General features: G+C 42.1%; 3 protein-coding genes across 4 annotated transcripts; 1 reads left to right on the forward strand and 2 right to left on the reverse strand.

Moving 5' to 3' along the window:
• Positions 1-523: 523 nt before the first annotated feature.
• Positions 524-4,712, reverse strand: LOC143117511 (ciliary microtubule-associated protein 2-like). Its single transcript, XM_076279257.1, has 7 exons — positions 4,663-4,712; positions 4,387-4,474; positions 3,988-4,158; positions 2,808-2,927; positions 1,943-2,086; positions 1,379-1,552; positions 524-751 (listed from the first exon to the last, which is right to left on the reverse strand). Exons 1-7 carry the CDS (start codon positions 4,710-4,712, stop codon positions 524-526), a joined length of 975 nt encoding a protein of 324 aa, XP_076135372.1.
• Positions 4,713-5,097: 385 nt separating this feature from the next.
• Positions 5,098-9,985, forward strand: LOC143116810 (transmembrane protein 205). Its single transcript, XM_076278130.1, has 4 exons — positions 5,098-5,206; positions 6,074-6,285; positions 6,386-6,549; positions 7,392-9,985. Exons 2-4 carry the CDS (start codon positions 6,186-6,188, stop codon positions 7,692-7,694), a joined length of 567 nt encoding a protein of 188 aa, XP_076134245.1. The 5' UTR covers positions 5,098-5,206; positions 6,074-6,185; the 3' UTR covers positions 7,695-9,985.
• Positions 9,986-11,270: 1,285 nt separating this feature from the next.
• LOC143116811 (E3 ubiquitin-protein ligase TRIM47-like) lies at positions 11,271-17,181 on the reverse strand. 2 transcript variants are annotated; one of them, XM_076278131.1, is made up of 6 exons: positions 16,414-17,181; positions 16,083-16,169; positions 15,168-15,401; positions 14,686-14,839; positions 12,501-12,548; positions 11,271-12,141 (listed from the first exon to the last, which is right to left on the reverse strand). In XM_076278131.1, the coding sequence occupies exons 1-6, from the start codon at positions 17,020-17,022 to the stop codon at positions 11,597-11,599; spliced, it is 1,677 nt and encodes a 558-aa protein (XP_076134246.1). In that variant the 5' UTR covers positions 17,023-17,181; the 3' UTR covers positions 11,271-11,596. The 2 variants fall into 2 exon arrangements, with proteins under 2 accessions (XP_076134246.1, XP_076134247.1); XM_076278132.1 differs by lacking the exons at positions 11,271-12,141; positions 14,686-14,839 and having other exon boundaries at positions 12,154-12,548.
• Between the last annotated feature and the right edge of the window lie 81 nt (positions 17,182-17,262).

Genomic DNA, 17,262 nt, shown 5'->3' on the forward strand with positions numbered 1-17,262 from the left:
CACCCATCCAAATCACATTGCAATTTCATTAAAATACACAAGTTTCTTTAAAGAGTAAAGTATGCAGTCGTGCCCTTAAACACATACTATATTTAACCGTTGTGCTAGAGGGCTGTTTGCCATTGTAAGATTAGTATCTGAGCTTTGTCTGTTTCTGGTGCATGAAACACACACTGCATGATTTCTTACTGTATGTATTTGTCCCTGTTGGGGCAGTGCAGATATCTCTGTGTTTCAGAGATGAAGACACACTGGTGACCACTGATGTTGTTCCAGTTCTTGTCCAGGATGTTGTAGTTGCCTGGCCCAATGACGCTCTGTTTGGATACAAATGACGTTCAACTCTTCACATGCACACCTGCTATTTTTTTCATAAAATGACACTGACAACATTTTAAAAATCTATTCAGTCAAATATTTTTTTATGGAGCGTAAGTCAGCCAACAATTTTGTTTTCAATAAAAAACCTCAGTCTTGCAGGAGAGCAGTTCAGACATGGTTCATGGAAAAGTCAGAGCAAGCATTAAAGAGACAGGGGCAAGGAAAAACTCCCTTCCCTTACATGCATATAGGCTCCTTTATAGATGTCCACAGTCTTCTGTCTATGAGGACTACTCACATGTTGGCCACCCATCTGCAGTCTCTCTGCTCTCTTGCTGACCCGCGGAGCAGAGGAGAGGAAGGGCGGGGCAGAACGACTCCCTGGGCGACTTACTGGGGTCACCTCGTACCACCCTGGGCCCGGACTCGTCTGGGGAAAAGGGGGAAACATTGCACCAGCTTTAGCAAGTTTGATAACCATTCAGCACCAGTGAAAAAACACCATGGTATATAGTATGGTACAGCAGTGAGATGGCCAGAAATAATGGTAAATATACTGCATGTATAGGTGCATTCGTACACAAGAGTTCTAGGAACACAGTTCTACTAACTATTAACTAAAGCTATCCCTAGAACTATACAGTTCCTAAGTCTTTTTTTCTTGCATTTTCGTTTGCATTTGCACACAGGAGGAACTCTTACTTAACACACATTAATAGCCCAATTATTACATGAACATAAAGTACTGAGGTATAATGGCAAGTGTACCCTGTAGCCTCGTTCTGGCCGCCGGGTGAATAAGGCGAAGCACTTTTACTCCTCAAAGCGATTTACAGTCACCGATTCACTCAAAAATTCATACGCCGACAGTGAAGGCTTCTATACAAGGCATCTACCAGAACATTGGGAGCCGTTTGGGGTTCAGTATCTTGCTCAAGGACACCTTCCGGTTGCTGAACAACTCCATTACCTCCTGAACCACCCCACCACAGTGTCAGTGTGTGTATGGCAAAACAGCATGCATTCATCGGCAAAGGCACCAGTTGTTGCTACTTACTGCAGACCTCTTGCAATGGGACTGGGTGCTGTGGAAGATCCTGTCAGTGGGCACGGCAGGATACTGCTCCAGAGTGCCAAACACGCCGTGCTTTCGCTTCGCTGGCTTCTCCAGGTCCTCTCCGAACCTTGGCATCTCCTTGGTGTACTGCCCTGGCTGCAGATTGACTATTTTCTGAGAGGAAAAATAAGCAGAGAAAAAAGGGTTACTGATTTTTGGTTGCATACTGCGAATTAGCTAATTTCCTCTTTTTTTTTATGTTAAACACTACATGGAATCATTTGAGTTGTGACTTACACTTGAATCATGATTGGCTATGTCATCAGAGACTATTCAACAGTGTATCTAAAGAGCACTGCTTCACAATATTTCTGTTTACTTAAGAGTGATGATTTTCATCAGTGACACTTTGTGTCCTAGCAGTCATTTATTTCCTTATTTCCCCTTGGTAGGAAAGGTAGAAAAAGGGATATGATGCTGCATTTTGTTTGCACATGGCAAATTAGCTAATTTCCTCATTTTTTATGTCACATCTCAAAGGAGGGCCTTTTCCCCCATAATTACCGGAGCAGCAAAGTAGCCAGAGCAGATTGGTTTGTTTCTTGGTCCAGTGAAGAGGTCATAAGGGCCTCGTTTGCCAGTGCTGCTGTTCAACACCAGGTCAATAGAGCCCTTCATGTCGTACGTGCCTGGGCTCAGTCCAACCTCCTGACAGCACAAACATTTAGCAGGTTAAAAAACAAAACAAAAAACAAACAAAGGGGCGTGGTCTTGCTGACTACCTTTTAGCTGTGAGCCAAGCGGCTTTAGTCATCTTTTTACAAATTTGCACTCATTGTCTTGAAATGCTTTGAACAAGTAACTCAAAAACGGAATAACTATTGAAACTGCTTTCACAGGTAGGTAAGGCCCTGGGGAAGGTAAATGCCAAAGCCTTAGCAAAATTTTCAGCGTGTAACTGCTAAGCCATTGTTGCGATCACTGAAAGTGTTATTTAAAAACTACTTGCACAGGTTTAGAAGAATACTGGACAGTAGTAATGTCTAGTAGTTACCACTTTCCCCTCTGTGAAGCGCTCTATCCCTGAGCCAAAGACTATGGAGGGCCTGGTCCCAGCTGACTTGACTCTCTTCTCCGCTTTTTCCCCTATGGCATACGTCCCAGGGCCAGGAGTCCAGCACTATAAGGCAGAGAGAGGTGACATGCGTTTAGCAGTATGTAGACAGAAGACACATGGATTGCACAAGAAAGAAGGATTACAAGGAAAGTGCTTTTCAAGCTGTTGTCTCATCGCCCAATGGGTGTCCCAAGAACCAATGCAATATGTTTCTTTGTCTCCATCAAGTGGTAAACTTGTGCAGGGGCACCGTTGGGGGGGGGGGGTCATAGGGTCCAGAATTTCTAGCGGTGCCCCTGATCTTGTGTATACCCGTGTTTCTGGAAATCTCTCCTCCCTGGAATCACAGACACCTCTGATGCTGCCTGGTTTCTTGTTCAGTTCTTCAATGAAGTCAGTGGTCTTGTAGGTACCAGGACCAACTTTGGCTTTCTGTGAGAGGAAAGCATAGTGTATTGTTTGTGAGCAGTGGTCCTTGTAGCCTAAATGATGCAAAAAAATATATACAAATAAGTAGCTGAATAATTTGTATCTGAATAATGTCTATATGGTTATTTTTACATTTATCATACATTGTAGTGGAATCACATTGACAATAGTTATGCAATGTTTTGCTTTGGTCTGTTTTTATTCATTTGTCTTCTGATTCTGTTCCCTCAAAACCAAGCAGAACAATATTCATCTGTCCTATAAGAGGGGAAGAGGTTTCGACCTATGACCTTTAACCCTCAACCAGTGATTAAAGCAAATTAAAGCTAAATGGGCATGTGGATCTTTCACGTTTTAAGACAGTCCTTAACGTCTTTAAATATGCCCAATTTAAAGGAGAATTCAGGTGATTTTTTACAGATATCTCTGTTTCTAGAGGTCGCCAGGTTCTGTCGGTATGGGGGGGAAAAAAAAAGGAAAACCATCGGTTCTACCTAGTTTGAGTTGCTGCAGCCAACAGCTAGAGCCGCCAGGCAACTACAGTGCTACACTCTGGGGGCATTGAAAGAGTTGTGAATCAGAATCCTTCCTGTAAATGTACATACTGTGTATTTCTTATGTTCATTCATGATTTTGTACCCATTTGTATCTCTGGTCTATACATTCTGTAGATTTAGATTTAGCATGACTTTCTAGACGTTATTACTTCCAGGTATGATACTGGGTGTGCAGGAATGGATGGCTTTCATACCTTCCCATTGTCCTTGAGTAGGGTAGTAACTGCTCCAAGTACCCAGTCACTATTATATTAGCATAACACTTGGGCAGTTACAAGGCAGGGTCATTCTGATCAACGGCTCTCCAAGAGGACCTGCCCCTGGGACCACTCCTGTACATCTATTCCATATTCATAAAGAGCTAGAGGTTGTACCGACAGTACTCGGTGACATCGAGAAACAGAGATCTATGCGAAAAAACCTCCAGAATTCTTCTTTAAGTCCTCTGCTCTAATTCTGTCTAACCAATAACATGTTGGCACAGCGCCCCTGCCCTAAGCTCTTACCAGGAGATGTTTGTTATCCCACGCTTCCCTGTACAGGAGTCCAGGCATCTGCGCCTGGCGGGCCATCTCTAGTGCCCTCCTCCAACCAGGGCCCTTAGTCCGCTCTTGAATTGCTCTCGGACCAAAGTCACTAATGTCTGGATTGTATGTGCCTGGCCCAAGGTTTCTCTCCTGTAATACACACATTCCCGAAGAGATTCCAAATAAAAGAGTGAAAACCAGTCATACCAGAATATTTTCCTTAGAGCAAAAAAGGTAATGAGTGACTAAGAAAAAATACATTTTCTAAGTCTGAAAATAATGTCTATATCAAACTGGAAAATAATTAAGACTCTATAACTACAGTATACCATAATACTCTATACAATAAGTAGCCTACAGTATGTTTCAGTGTTTTACCGATTCACTTGTCATTTTTTTGCAGTACGGTATCTCTGTGTAAGTCCCCACCCTCTTGTTTGCAGGATGGACAGCTGAAACATCAAACCTGGTAGACAGAGACCATTTTTATCTGTTAATTTAAGAACATAGGCTATTTGTCAGCATTATGTAGGCCTAGTCAACTGTATACTCAAGGGCAAATATATTCAGCAACATCCTGGCAAACCAAATGCATTTATATTGTAAAAAAATGTCATCTAATGGAATTCTCTTTCTTAACTCGTGTAAAGCTACCTGGCGGCCTGTGTCCCAAATGGGGCTCCCTTGAATTTTTTTTCAGCCATCCTTTTTTGCACCAACTGGAGCATCTACTCTAAGATGACACAATCTATGTTTAGTTGATATGTGCCCATGACAACGATGACGTATACTCAGTTCATAATGTATTAATGATCTGTCTCTTGGAAACGGGCCAATGGCGACTCGAATTGCTTTGCTTTACTTTCTTGATTATGTTTGGATTGAATAGGCATTCTAGTTATTATTTAGGTTAACTTGAATGGGCATCATACTTCCAAAATAGCGTTCTGTTAAAGTAGCCCAGGGGCTATCTCTGTAGAAGTGGATGCATTCTAGAAGTGACCACTTGGGGTAGCTGCTACAAGTTGACAAATGGTAACAAAACCTCAAGTTGACTTCTGCGCTGACGACAAGCAGCCATTGACTCAGGTTGTACTTTCGTGACTTGAACCAATGAAAAGTTAGCTACTTGGGGAGACATACTCGGAAAGTCGTTCTCCTTTGCTTCTTTTTCTGTCTCAGCCTGAGAAGTCTTAAGGTGAGTTGCTGATCTGCAAGGAGTTCATTTCTAGTCTAGGCTACTAATCTGTTGCATAGCCTAACAGACTGACATTATTTGGATTTGATGAATATAGGCTATACAGTTCGCAACTTAATATCAACACTCACCTCTGTTAGGCTAATTTAAAATCACAATTGCTTGAATTATTTCACAAACTTGTATGGTAGCCTGTGCTACAATTGACGTGTCCATTATAGATTTGTACCGTCTTCGTAAGCCACCTGACATGCTTTGTTGGTTTGTCTGAAGTGTGGAAATGCCAGCTCGCAATAGTTGGCTAAATATGTTCTGTTGCAGGCTAGGCTACTTGGGGAAAACGCTTAAAGTTCAGTTCAGTTCACTGCAATTCGTTGCATTAAAAGTTCATCATTTTATAACGAAGGTGACATTGACAAACGTCTCAGTAGTTAACATTCTATCCCTTCAAAATCCTGGTTTGGTTTGGTTCGGTTTGTCGATAGATTGCTGTAAAAAAAAATCCAGCAGACTGGTCAGTTTCTAGATTTTGTGCTAGACCAGAGTGCAAAACTAGATGTAACCCGCCTTTAATCACCAACACGTTTAATCATTTTAGTTGTTCGAGTTCATGTTTAGTCTAATTGAACCTCAGGTGGATGCACGTTTGGATTATGTAGGCCTACAAATAGGTGAAGGGTCAACGACTCCACCCTCCCTGCCACTGCCACTGTGATGTAGTCGTAGCCTAGGCTATGCGTGTGCGCTGTTTGGTTTCTGATGTCTTTGAGTTGAACATTAAATATACCGTCATATGAAAGCCTGCTTACATTCAGAACGCAGCTACATAGGCCTCTGTGATCATGTTTTGTTTATGCTTTGCTGTAGGCAGTAGCAGAGCCCGTTCATCAAGGCTACAGCAGCTACAACCAAAGAGAATCAGCGTGAAAGAGGTGAGAGACGATAGTGCCTGGTGGCATTGTCTACTGAGAGGGTCGTCATGGCAACAGACATGGAGCCCACGGTCACTACCAAACTCCTGCACCTCATCTTCCTCTCCACCTTTTGGGGAATGCAGATATGGGTCACATTTATTTCCAGTGAGTTATGGGTCATCATCCCAATTTGCAAACAAATCTACCTCCACAGCTTGTCCATGTGATCAACTTTCTTTTTCGGTTGTTGCATTTGTTTCCCCAGGCTTTGTGATGGACAACCACCTTAACAGACACACGTTTGGGTTCATTCAGAGCCGGCTGTTTCCATTCTACCATCACATTGGTTCAGCCTGTGCCTTCTTCAATCTGGCTATATTTGCCGTCCACCACCCTAGTGATCTTCTGGATGAAAAGGAAGCTTTCCAGGTAGGAGCTTGCATGTTCAGATACTACAGAGCCCCTAAGCAAAAAATAATTAAAGTTTAGTGTCAAGTGCTGAAAGTTTTGTGTGAGCACATGAAAAGTGGGCTATTGATGCTTTGTAGCATTTACATGGGAGACCACGATCTTCATTATTAGTCTATAAATAAAGACTTTGTTTGTAAGTCAACATTATATTATGCAGCATCATATAGTATAGGCTAATATATTGTTTACTTACAAACAAAGTCTTTATAGACTAATAAGGCCCATTGCTCTCCCATGTAAAACCTACAAAGCATCAATAGCCTACTTTTCATGTGCTTAAGTAATTTAACAGACTCTCCTAAGTCTGTTAAATTTAAGTGTAGCAGAACCAGAACCTTAATTAATGTCATTAGTAACACCTGGGCATGCCATATATTTCATGTCAGAAATGGCTGCTGTGTAAAAGGTCAATTTTTCATAAAGACGCAAAAAGCTAGCTAACGTGTCACTGCAGCAGCCAGCAATGATGGGAGAAAAACACTGTTAAAAAAAACTTTGAGACTAGCCCTAAAATTCTGGGGCAAGAATTAATGTAAAAGAAAATCACAGTTTTTTTATTTTTATTTTTTTTTTTAACAACCAATGTTTCCGCAACATGGAAAGGATTTCTACAGAGTTACACTGGGATTTTGATTGGTGTTTTGAAAGTCCCTTTGAAAGTGTTTATTGATGAAGGGCCTTCAGGATGGTGCTACAGTTGATCATGGAGGCCTGTTTATCCCGTTCCTCATGTCTGTTGCATCTATCCCGATACCTGACTTTGCTATTTCGTGACTTTCTATTGCCTTCGATACCTACAGATCTTCATATTCTTTGTGTGTGTGACGGTGGCTGCCATCAATGCCCAGTGGTTTGGCCAGATGACGTCCGAGATCATGGCAGACATGCACCTCATCGAGCAAGCCTGTGGACTGGGTCTGGACATTGGCCTCTCTTCAAATCGCGAGGCCTACGCTAAGCTCTGTGAGTCTGACCCCAAGTACAAGAGGCTGAGCAACCGCCTCTGGCTCTACCACCTACTGTCATCTCTGTGCAACCTATGTTGCATAGTTTGCAATGGCTACAGTCTGTACTACCTGGCCGAAAACCTTTCCACCATCTGATTCCACAAGAACTGTGCCCCTGCCGATGTGCTTTACTCACTCAAGATTCAATACAGCATTCATGCGTCTATGTAAGCATCAACCCTTTCAGACACTCAGGTACCTCTGATGCTTGCAAAGAAGAATTCTTTTTGATGATTTTTTTTAATGTATATTTACACAAGTATATTTATGTGTTTTTTTTTTTAAATGTATCCTGGACAGTCTTTCTTGACAATCCAAATGGTTGTGGTAGTCTGCTGCATGTTCTGTGAGTGATGGTTTAATGCTGATTAATATGACCAGCTGTAGCAACTGCCCCTTGACTTTGATGAAAACAAAGGGAATATGTGTTTGTTGTTTGCTTGTCTTTGGTGACTCCATGATATGTTTGTGACTTTGAAAACGTATGACATGCCAAGTGCCTTTGTGTGTTAGGTTAGATACTCACTGTTCTCCTTTTTGAGTGGCAAATGTACCTTGACTGTTGTTCCATAGACATTTAACCTTTCACCTGGATTGTTTGGTTGGTTGTGCTCCACTGCCATTCTTACATGCCAAATACACACACACTCTCTCTCTCTCTCACTGACACACACGCGCGCACACACACACTCTCTCTCGCTCGCTCTCTCTCTCTGACACACATACACACAGTGAACTCCCTTTTTTCATGCAGTTGACTTCTTTTGTCCTTCTTGTTGTGTATGTATAGTTTTTACTCCACTCTTTGATATGCATTGGTTCTCAGACACAAACCATCGTCCGTGCATGTATACCACTCTCTTTGTCTCTATGAGACGAAGTGCCTGAACCTGAGCCCGCTGTGCCGGTTTCCCTCTCGATCTCTCTCCCCGTGGAATGCCACTAGGCCTGTTATGCTGGTGGCACCAAGGAGATCCTCACTCTAGGCTTGGGGTGTCAATGCTTGTCTTGTATCTGTGGAAAATTGTTTCAAACCAGATGGAGGCTTTTTTTCCCCTGCGACTTTTGTGACTGGGGTCAGTTACTGATACTGTCAGTATGAGCATTTGTGAGGAGCTAATTATGTGACACCTTCCGTGATGTCACATAATTAGCAGTCAGTGTCAAATGTCAAAATAAGGTGCATCGATGCTAAGTCATCCTTTTACTACTGCATGTTTCTATGCAAGGGCATACCATTGTTCTAGTTTTTTATTTATTTTTTTGTCAAATAAATTCCCCAAACTGGGATCCACCAAGGAAGGTTTTTTTTTTACTGTTTACAGCATGTCATGTAGTACTGGGCCTCTTTGCTCCAAGCTCAGACAGATGAAATGGCAGCTGATCTAAGCCTGATGAATTAGTGTGGACTTCTGATTTAGCCTACGTAGTGATTTTCTTTGTATTTGTATACTGTCTTGCTGTTTGTATGTAGTCTTTATGTAGAACTACCTTTAGTGGTCAGTTGTCCATTCCTCTAGCAGTGTCAAACAAGCCCAGTCTTGCCACTTCCACTTGAAATCCTGAACGAGGAGTTTAGACTAGGATACACAGTAGCCTGCCATGCATACATCCTCACATTCAGGCTTCCCAGCCAAATGAGAACGTGGATTTTTGTTCTTGAATGTCATTTGTATCAAGTGTGCATGCATCATCAAGCGGTAGTAATGATTTGCTGGTATTGTACAGCAACATGGAAAGGCATGTATGACTTCTGGTCAGTGGTTTTAAGAACTTTAATGACCAAAGATTTATTCATTGAATTATTACACACCTCCATGGATATTACCTGGGTATCTTTGAGTAACTAAGTGTGGAGATTTGAAAATGAAGAGTTTGGTTCCAAAACTCGATATCTCTGTTTTTAAAAACATTAAAAGGTCATGCTATTAAATTGTGTATTTCAGGTAATATCAAATTGCAGTTGTGCTGTTTTAATTGAGTAAAGATAAATAAAATAACAATTCACAAATGCAGTTCTACTGAAATGACTTTGAAAACATGTAAAAAAAAATGATTTATGAAAATTCATTAAAATGGTGGATATAGTGTTTTGGAACCAAACTCTTCAATTATTAAATTGGTCTCATTACTTTGTCTGAATTTTCAATATTAACCCAATTTCAGTCGTCTATACTGCCTGTTGATGTAACTCCCATACATGTAAATTGTGCAAGAGGTAGGTTTGTTTATAGATGCCATTTGTAGGTCTACATTATGTACTAAGTATTTATTTTGGAATGTGCATATTATGTGATTGGACGGTGGGAGTTAATGAGATTACTGAAAGTGGGTAGAGAACACCTTAAGTTTTGTAATCCATTAAATGAATTGGACTGGTCACAGCGCTTCAAACCTATATTGTCATTTTTTTATTTATTTATTTAGCATACACTGATCCTCTACATACAGCTCATGTACTCAAAGGTCACCGTCCTGCTGCCAAAACAGCTTTAATAAGTCAAGGCATGGACTCTACACGACCTCTGGAAGTGCCCTGTGATGTCAGATCAGCAGCAGATCTTAACAGGTCTTACATTAAAATCCTGTAAGTTGCCAGTTTGGGCCTGGGGTATTTGGAGGCCAGGTCAACAACTTCAATATTGTCAACCATTCCTGAACACAGTGTGAATTGAAGTGTGGCAATGCACCTTATTCTGTCATCAGAGAATACCAGTGCCATGCATGGGGTGCAGGATCTGCAACAATGTTTAGGTAGGTGATGCATATCAGTTTCATTTATAGGAATGCCAGGACCCAAGGTTTCCCAGCAGAACTTTGCCCAGAGCATCATACCGCATACCAGAGCTTGCTACTGTATCTTCCCATAGTGTATCCTGCTACCATCTCACCTGATAAACAATGCAAACACACCTGTCCATCCATGATGCAGAAGAAAATGTTGTTTGCTACTTTTCATTGCTTGATGGTCAAGCTCTGATGGTCACATACCCATTGTCGGCACTATCAGCGTTAAGACGGGTCGGCATGGACACTTTGACTGATCTGCCTACACAGCTTCGTAACCTTCAATGCATTGTGTGTTCTGACACTGTTCTATGTCCCACATCCTGAAAGGTGCAACTGTAACAACATAATCAACTTCACGTACCAGTGGATTTCATGTAGTGGCTTTTGTTCCTGTTCTTTTTTAAATTACATGCTTAATCTCTCTAAAAAGATATGTGTGAATGCTTCTGAAATCATATGGATGCTGAAATAAGTGTGATATAATGTACTGAGATAACTTTTGATGGCTTAACCCATTCGCGCTGGATGCTGCATGACGCAACATTGACCCTCCCGCTGGATGCTGCGTAGCGCAACATTGACCCTCCCGCTGGATGCTGCGTAGCGCAGCATGCTTTTTATTTCATGTTTCTAGGTGCTACAGAGGCTTAGATATTACATTTTGGTAGACGTTGACAATTTTTAGTATGTTTTCAGAAAACCCTCAGGAAATAAGGTTATTTAGTCTAGAATGCCATAGGATTCTATAGGCGTTTTTAGCAGGCATTTTAGGAGTAAATGGGTTAATAAAGCAAAAACACCAATGCCTTGCCGGTAACATAGTGTGTGTATAACTAAGAGACATGCGTCAAGTGGCACAAACAAACTGAATCAGTTTGAGAATCAGAGAAAATCATTATTGCATTTATTTATGTAGTCATGACATTGGAATTTAAGCACAAGACACATTTTATAGTGTAATTACACCTCACAATAGGAACTGCAATTATTTGTTACATTTTAGTGCTATTAATATCATGTTGCTGGAAGATATGACTATATAATCATTTTTCTGCAATTTAACACTTATACATTATAGTGTAAGATACATTATGGTGTAATATAACTTCTTGTAAATCTACATGACACAAAATTGTATTAGCCCAGGGTACTTCCCTTCATAGTTATGTACATAACGGTGTAAACAGCTGCTTAAATTTCTCACCATGTTACTTCAAGGAGCAAATTGTTAAATATGTATTTGCACCCCCAAAAAAGCCTGTGTAGACAGGCTTCAGGAACTTGGTCTTGTGCTTGTGGAGGGTAGTGAGAATGCCAGACCTGGAAACCTCATAGTAAGACAGAGTGCCTCCCTCAACATCCACATACACAGCCAATCTGCTTGATTGGCATCCTCTCTGAATTTTGGTCACATTGTTATTGTGTCTGAATTCATATCCTGAGGGGTAGCAATCCAAACTCCAAGACTGATCATTACAACCAAACCTGTTCTTGTCATCTGTGTCTTTCCGTCCAATGCTTAAGTAGGACACTGCCATAGAAGTCTTATACCGCGTAGACCATTCAACTTCCCAGTAGCAACGACCATACAGGCGCTGTTCACAGAACACCTGGCGGCATTCCACAAATCTTTGCGGATGGTCATAGTGGTCAAATTGGCAACATGTATTACTCCATGACAACTTAGTGTTATTCTCGCTCAAACTGAAGTGACGGTAGGCAGTGTTTGGGTCCAGTGTTAGTCTGGTAGCATCTGATGGTGGAGAAGACCGGATAAGAATCTTAATCGCTGTAAATAGTTTCCTGTGACTGAGCATTCCACAGACACTGAACAACATTAGTTTCTTTATGAAATCTAACTGTCTTGGCTTACTTGATAAAACCACTCGTTAATTTCTCTGCTTGTCACACACTGTTCTGTTGTCTGTGTTTCTGCAATGTTACTGGTGAAGCCATATTTTGCTCTGCTTGAACTCTCCCTCTGCATTAAGTCTCTAAATTACTGTATATCCTCATGTAGGCTACACTTTTTAGGCCTGTCATTCAGTCTAACAATATTGCATGCTCTGTCTCTACCTTTTTTTAGATGTTCAAATAAGAACCATTACTCACACTGTATGAGGTCTTCTCTCGTCAGGCCTTCAAGAGTCACTCTTCTCACTGTTGAAATAAAAACGTATCACTCAGCTGTACAGTACATTGAACACTTCCTTATGGTCATAGGATGCTAAATGCATGCGTGCGTGCACACACACACACACATTTTAACCATTTATTTATGTCCACATGAAGAAAATGGTACAGGGTCACAAATATTAAGAATGCAGTACAATACATATGCAAACCTATGGACCAGTAGCACGCACCAGGTCTTCACAATGTCACTTAACTTAAGTGATATATAACTTAACAAGCACAATACTCAGTTCTTAAGGGTATAAGTAGCAACGTCTCCGCCATATGTGGCGGCTGCCAATAATAGCAGAGATGGCACAGTACTTTGCAAACTGTTTAGCCCTCCCTTTGGCCATCCCAAGTAGTTGCAGCCCTCTTACAACCAGCCTGTGTACGTGTCCTAGGCTACCAAATATGAATACGAGTAGTCTGCACCTATAGCCTAGCTCTGAGATGGTGTTTAGGAGTGGTTGGAGTTGGTATTTAACTACCTTGGTGCAGAAAGCCTCCTCCATGCTAGAATCAAAGGTGCAGCCTACCTCCAAAATGTACACCTCACTGAACTCCTCATTGATAATAAACATCTGGTGTATTGCCAACCAGGTGTGAGAAAGTATTAGAGTTACTATTGCAGTGCTGAAACATGGATGGTTTTACCTGGGAATGTTTATACATTCTTACTGAGGGTGGAAAATGGTTTGATATGTCTTTCACTATGAGGTCTACTATTCTGTCATGGCGTGCTATGTACATTCCTTTGTAGGCATGGCAGCCATTTAGGATGTGTGACAGTGTTTCAGTGATATGTTCTGAGGTGTGATGCAAGCAATGAGGAACCTGAGTTGTGGGAAACCAGATGGAGAGGTTGAGTCTAGTAGGGAGGACTTGTAATCTGGCTTTAACTGTAAATGTGAGAATGTCCTCATTGAGTGCAGTGTTCTTGAGGAATGAGTGGGACACAGAATGGTCAGCAAAGGGAAGACATGCAAGTTTTCCCTGAAGTTTCAGTCCAGTCCAGTGTTGTTGTTGTTGATGTTGTTGAAGTCCATAAGAGTTCGCCGGCCACCTGCAGATGTAAGCAGATGGCTGTGACCACCATATGTAGCTGTTGCTTTGACGGCAGTGAGAGGGTCAGTTATAATGTCCTCTGAGACCATCACAGTCCCAGAGTCAGACCGCACCCACTCCAGTGACACTCCTGTTCGTAAGCAAAGGTCATTCAGATCTGGCCAGTCTGACCAGACCCCAAAACCAGCAGAGTGTGTATCAAGTTTTCCGCTGTTTTTCCTTTTGAATCCTAGGAAGTGGGGATCCAACTCCCTGGCCAAAGGGACCTTGCGTCTTCTTAGGTCCAGGAACAGGGAGGATCGAGCCAGCTCCCTAACATCCTTGTCGTCGCTGTTCAGCATGTTCAGAAGATGTGAAATCCGCATGCTGGTGTAGATCCACTCTATGTTTGGTACCCCCAGTCCCCCTTCCCACTGGGGGTGAAAGATAATGTCACGGGTGCTGTGTGTGTTGAGTCGCACTAAGCTCACTGATTTGTTGTTCATTTCGCTTAGGACTTTTTGCTGGATGTGAATGTTGGAGAACAGATGTTGCACTTTTGACAGTGCTACCTGTCTGATAGCCTCCAACTTCATAATCAGAGGCAGTGGGCAATTGTCGATCAAGTCCAACCTGGATGTAAACTCGGACAAGATGGTGTTTACTTGCTCCTTCCATTCTCCTGCAATGTTAATTTTGTGTCCAAGGGCATGAAGGGAATATACACGTATGGGTTTTGATGCTATTGTGAACTCAGGGCATTTATCAGTTTTTAAATGATACCATCGATTCCCTCCACTCCTCCTCTCATACAGAACAGCACATTTTGTCTCCTTAATCTCCAGACCTGACCATTCCAGAAAGGAATCTGTCCTGGCGAGCATGTTTGTAATTATGCTCTCATCTCTGGAGGCTATCTGGACATCATCGGCATATAGCCCTGTACTGGGTTGGGGGAGATGGCATGAGGGGGGGCACACTGACACATCCACTTTAACCATTGGTTGATGGCAATTATACAATTAACACACACACACACACACACACACACACACACACACACACACACAGACACCTTTTTGTGATACTGTGTCCAGATGCTTTTTGCAGAAGTTTAACAAATGGTTTTCCATTCTAGGCCCATAAGCTTTAATGGCATTGACACCATTCTCTCCATCACTGAGCCACAACGACGATTGGTCTGGAGGGTTGTAAAGAGATGGAAAATTCTGCCAACAAGAAAATAATACACCACACTATGGTCATTTTCATTCTGAATAGCAACAAGGTGAACATATTCACAACAAGGACTTCTGACAAATAATGCTTGTATTACAACAACATTGTGAATCATAACTTTCTAATATGTCCATGTAGCAGAAATGAACAAAAAGTTGCTGTTTTGTTGATTCAACAAAAGTGGTAACAGAGGGATGTGTTGAAACCGTTGAGCGACTCTCCTGCATGAGCAACCAACTGACCAATCACAACAAAGGTTAGCTGACTGACCATCACTCACGCTGCTGCACCTCATGAGGATGGTCACGATGTCGGTACCTTGAGGAAATGAACATCGTCCTCGGTGTGTGACAGTTGCTCCAGTTCAGCTTTCCTCCTCTTCAGTCCTTCGATGTCTTGCTCCAGGTTGGACAGCTGTCTTCTGGCGTGACTCAGCTGAGCTCTCTCCTGCCCTCTGATGCACTGCTCCACCTCAGAGCACCATTCCATAATGGAGTTGATGAACGCGGTGAAGTCGCTCTTGTTTTGCTCTACCAGTGTCTGCGCGGAGACCTGTGTAGGGATATAGTACACTGCTCAAAAAATGAAGGGAACACTTACAGTTTTTCACAATTGCTAAAACACATTTATTGAAACCTTCCACCCTTTTCTCCTTTCTCAAACTACATTCACAGAACGCTTGACAGTTCTTTCAAAATCACACAGTCGCCACATAACAGTTTCACCTGCGCTCAAAACTAAACAATGTCAGAGTACTAATCCAATGTGTGATTGAAGCGTGCTCTTAATTCTTTTGAGCACTGTATATGCAGAGAGGGTAGAATCTGTGACTGGTTAAACTTTGCTCTTTATTCACATTTCAGGCCACATACAGTAGCTAGTACATAGTGGCACACAGAGGGTGTAGCCAAGGCATCTAACTGTTTCCACTCCTTGGTGGCTCTCCGTGGTCAACTTCCTCTAATTTGACACACTAATCACCAAACTTGTCATCTTAAAATACTGATGGTAATCTATAACTTTTGTGTGAAGTGTGAGATGAAGTTCATTTTGAAAATAAAATGGTCCTCGCTCGCCATCTACTGGTTAAAAGCCACCATTGCGTTGAGTATTAGGGTGTTTTCAGGAACTTTGCTGAGTTACAAACAGTTATCATACTGAGTGACTGTAAAACTAAAAGCCTCGGTCACCTCAGATGGCTTGAAGGCTGAAGGCCTCTGAAAATAATCTTACCATGAGAGATTCCATAGCTGTTGATATTTCCTGGATCTCATTCTCTTTCCTTTGGATACTCTGAGTGATTGCCAAGTTTGTTTGCTTCTGCCAAGTCAAGGTAAAGCAGTGCATAAATGTCAATACTGTGGCAGTTACATTAACTGTATAGGCTTCTAATCACATAATTCATATTTCACAGTAATTATTACTGGATTTGGCAGTTAAGGTAAATGGGAGTGCTGGAAAAGTATTACAAATTAAAGCATTGCACTACCAGACACCTTTTAATGAAGAAACACAGCACTCAAAGTTGTTTTCTGAACAGATAAAATGATGGCAACTAGCCTACCTGTTTCTCTGCTCTCTCTATGGAAGTTGAAATAGTGTCATGACCTCTATGTCCATCCAGTGCACATTCATAACAGACACACTGCTGGTCAGAACGGCAAAATACATCCATGAGTTTGCTATGACGGCCACAGATTCTCTCCTGTAGTTGTCCAGTGGCATTGATGGTTTTGTGTTTCTTTGTCAAGAACAGCTCCTCGTGACTTTTGAAGTGGCTCTCGCAGTATGAATTCAGACACTCCAGGCAGGCCATGGTGGCTTTGCGCTTCCTCCCTATGCAAACACTGCATTCTTCATCCCCAGGCTCAGCGTAGTGGGGTAGAGAAGCTCCTTTGGCACCTTCCTCCCTCATCTTCTCCACCATCTCTGCCAGCATGATGTTCTTCCCCAGAACCGGTCTTGAGGAGAAGGTCTGTCTGCACTGGGGGCAACTGTAAGTGCCTTTACTTTCATCCTGATCCCAGCAGCCTTTCAAACAGCCAGCGCAGAAACTGTGCCCGCAGGACACTGTAACTGGATCCTTCAATAAATCTAAACAGACTGGACAGTTGAAATGACTCTGTGTAACTAGAGGTTTGGTCTTTTTTCTGGACATTTTCTGTTCAGGCATCTATCTGCTCTTATCCAGATGAAATGGAGAGTTATGCAAGTAGCAGTTTCGTTTCTCCTGAAGAGACCACTCAGGAAAGGGAGGGTTTTTCCCCCCTCACAGTTCTGTGTGTGTGTGTGTGTGTGTGTGTGAGAGAGAGAGAGAGAGAGAGAGACTGCTGTTCATGTGCATAACTCTAGCTTCTATAAGCTAAAATAAAGGCACTGCCTTAGTAAACATGCTGAAAACATAAAGTACCCT

The sequence above is a fragment of the Alosa pseudoharengus genome, unplaced genomic scaffold, assembly GCF_046254945.1.
Source record: "Alosa pseudoharengus isolate Yale_2024_CS ecotype anadromous, Long Island Sound unplaced genomic scaffold, YU_APseudo_1.1 YU_APseudo_1.1_scf_11, whole genome shotgun sequence".
Taxonomy (NCBI): Eukaryota; Metazoa; Chordata; class Actinopteri; order Clupeiformes; family Clupeidae; genus Alosa; species Alosa pseudoharengus.

What these genes read in the sequence shown, in the direction of transcription:
- LOC143117511 (XM_076279257.1), bottom strand. Translation starts at nt 4,712, where the DNA reads ATGGCTGAAAAAAAATTCAAGGGAGCCCCATTTGGGACACAGGCCGCC. An exon ending in TTTGGGACACAGGCCGCCAG is followed by an intron (nt 4,475 to 4,662) that starts GTAGCTTTACAC and finishes TCTGTCTACCAG; the next exon opens with GTTTGATGTTTCAGCTGTCC. An exon ending in AGAGATTTCCAGAAACACGG is followed by an intron (nt 2,087 to 2,807) that starts GTATACACAAGA and finishes TTGTGCTGTCAG; the next exon opens with GAGGTTGGACTGAGCCCAGG.
- LOC143116810 (XM_076278130.1), top strand. Translation starts at nt 6,186, where the DNA reads ATGGCAACAGACATGGAGCCCACGGTCACTACCAAACTCCTGCACCTC. An exon ending in ATGGGTCACATTTATTTCCA is followed by an intron (nt 6,286 to 6,385) that starts GTGAGTTATGGG and finishes TTGTTTCCCCAG; the next exon opens with GCTTTGTGATGGACAACCAC. An exon ending in ATGAAAAGGAAGCTTTCCAG is followed by an intron (nt 6,550 to 7,391) that starts GTAGGAGCTTGC and finishes CGATACCTACAG; the next exon opens with ATCTTCATATTCTTTGTGTG.
- LOC143116811 (XM_076278131.1), bottom strand. Translation starts at nt 17,022, where the DNA reads ATGCCTGAACAGAAAATGTCCAGAAAAAAGACCAAACCTCTAGTTACA. An exon ending in GGACACAGTATCACAAAAAG is followed by an intron (nt 12,549 to 14,685) that starts GTGTCTGTGTGT and finishes TTATTTCAACAG; the next exon opens with TGAGAAGAGTGACTCTTGAA. An exon ending in GAGAGAAGACCTCATACAGT is followed by an intron (nt 12,142 to 12,500) that starts GTGAGTAATGGT and finishes CTCCACCATCAG; the next exon opens with ATGCTACCAGACTAACACTG.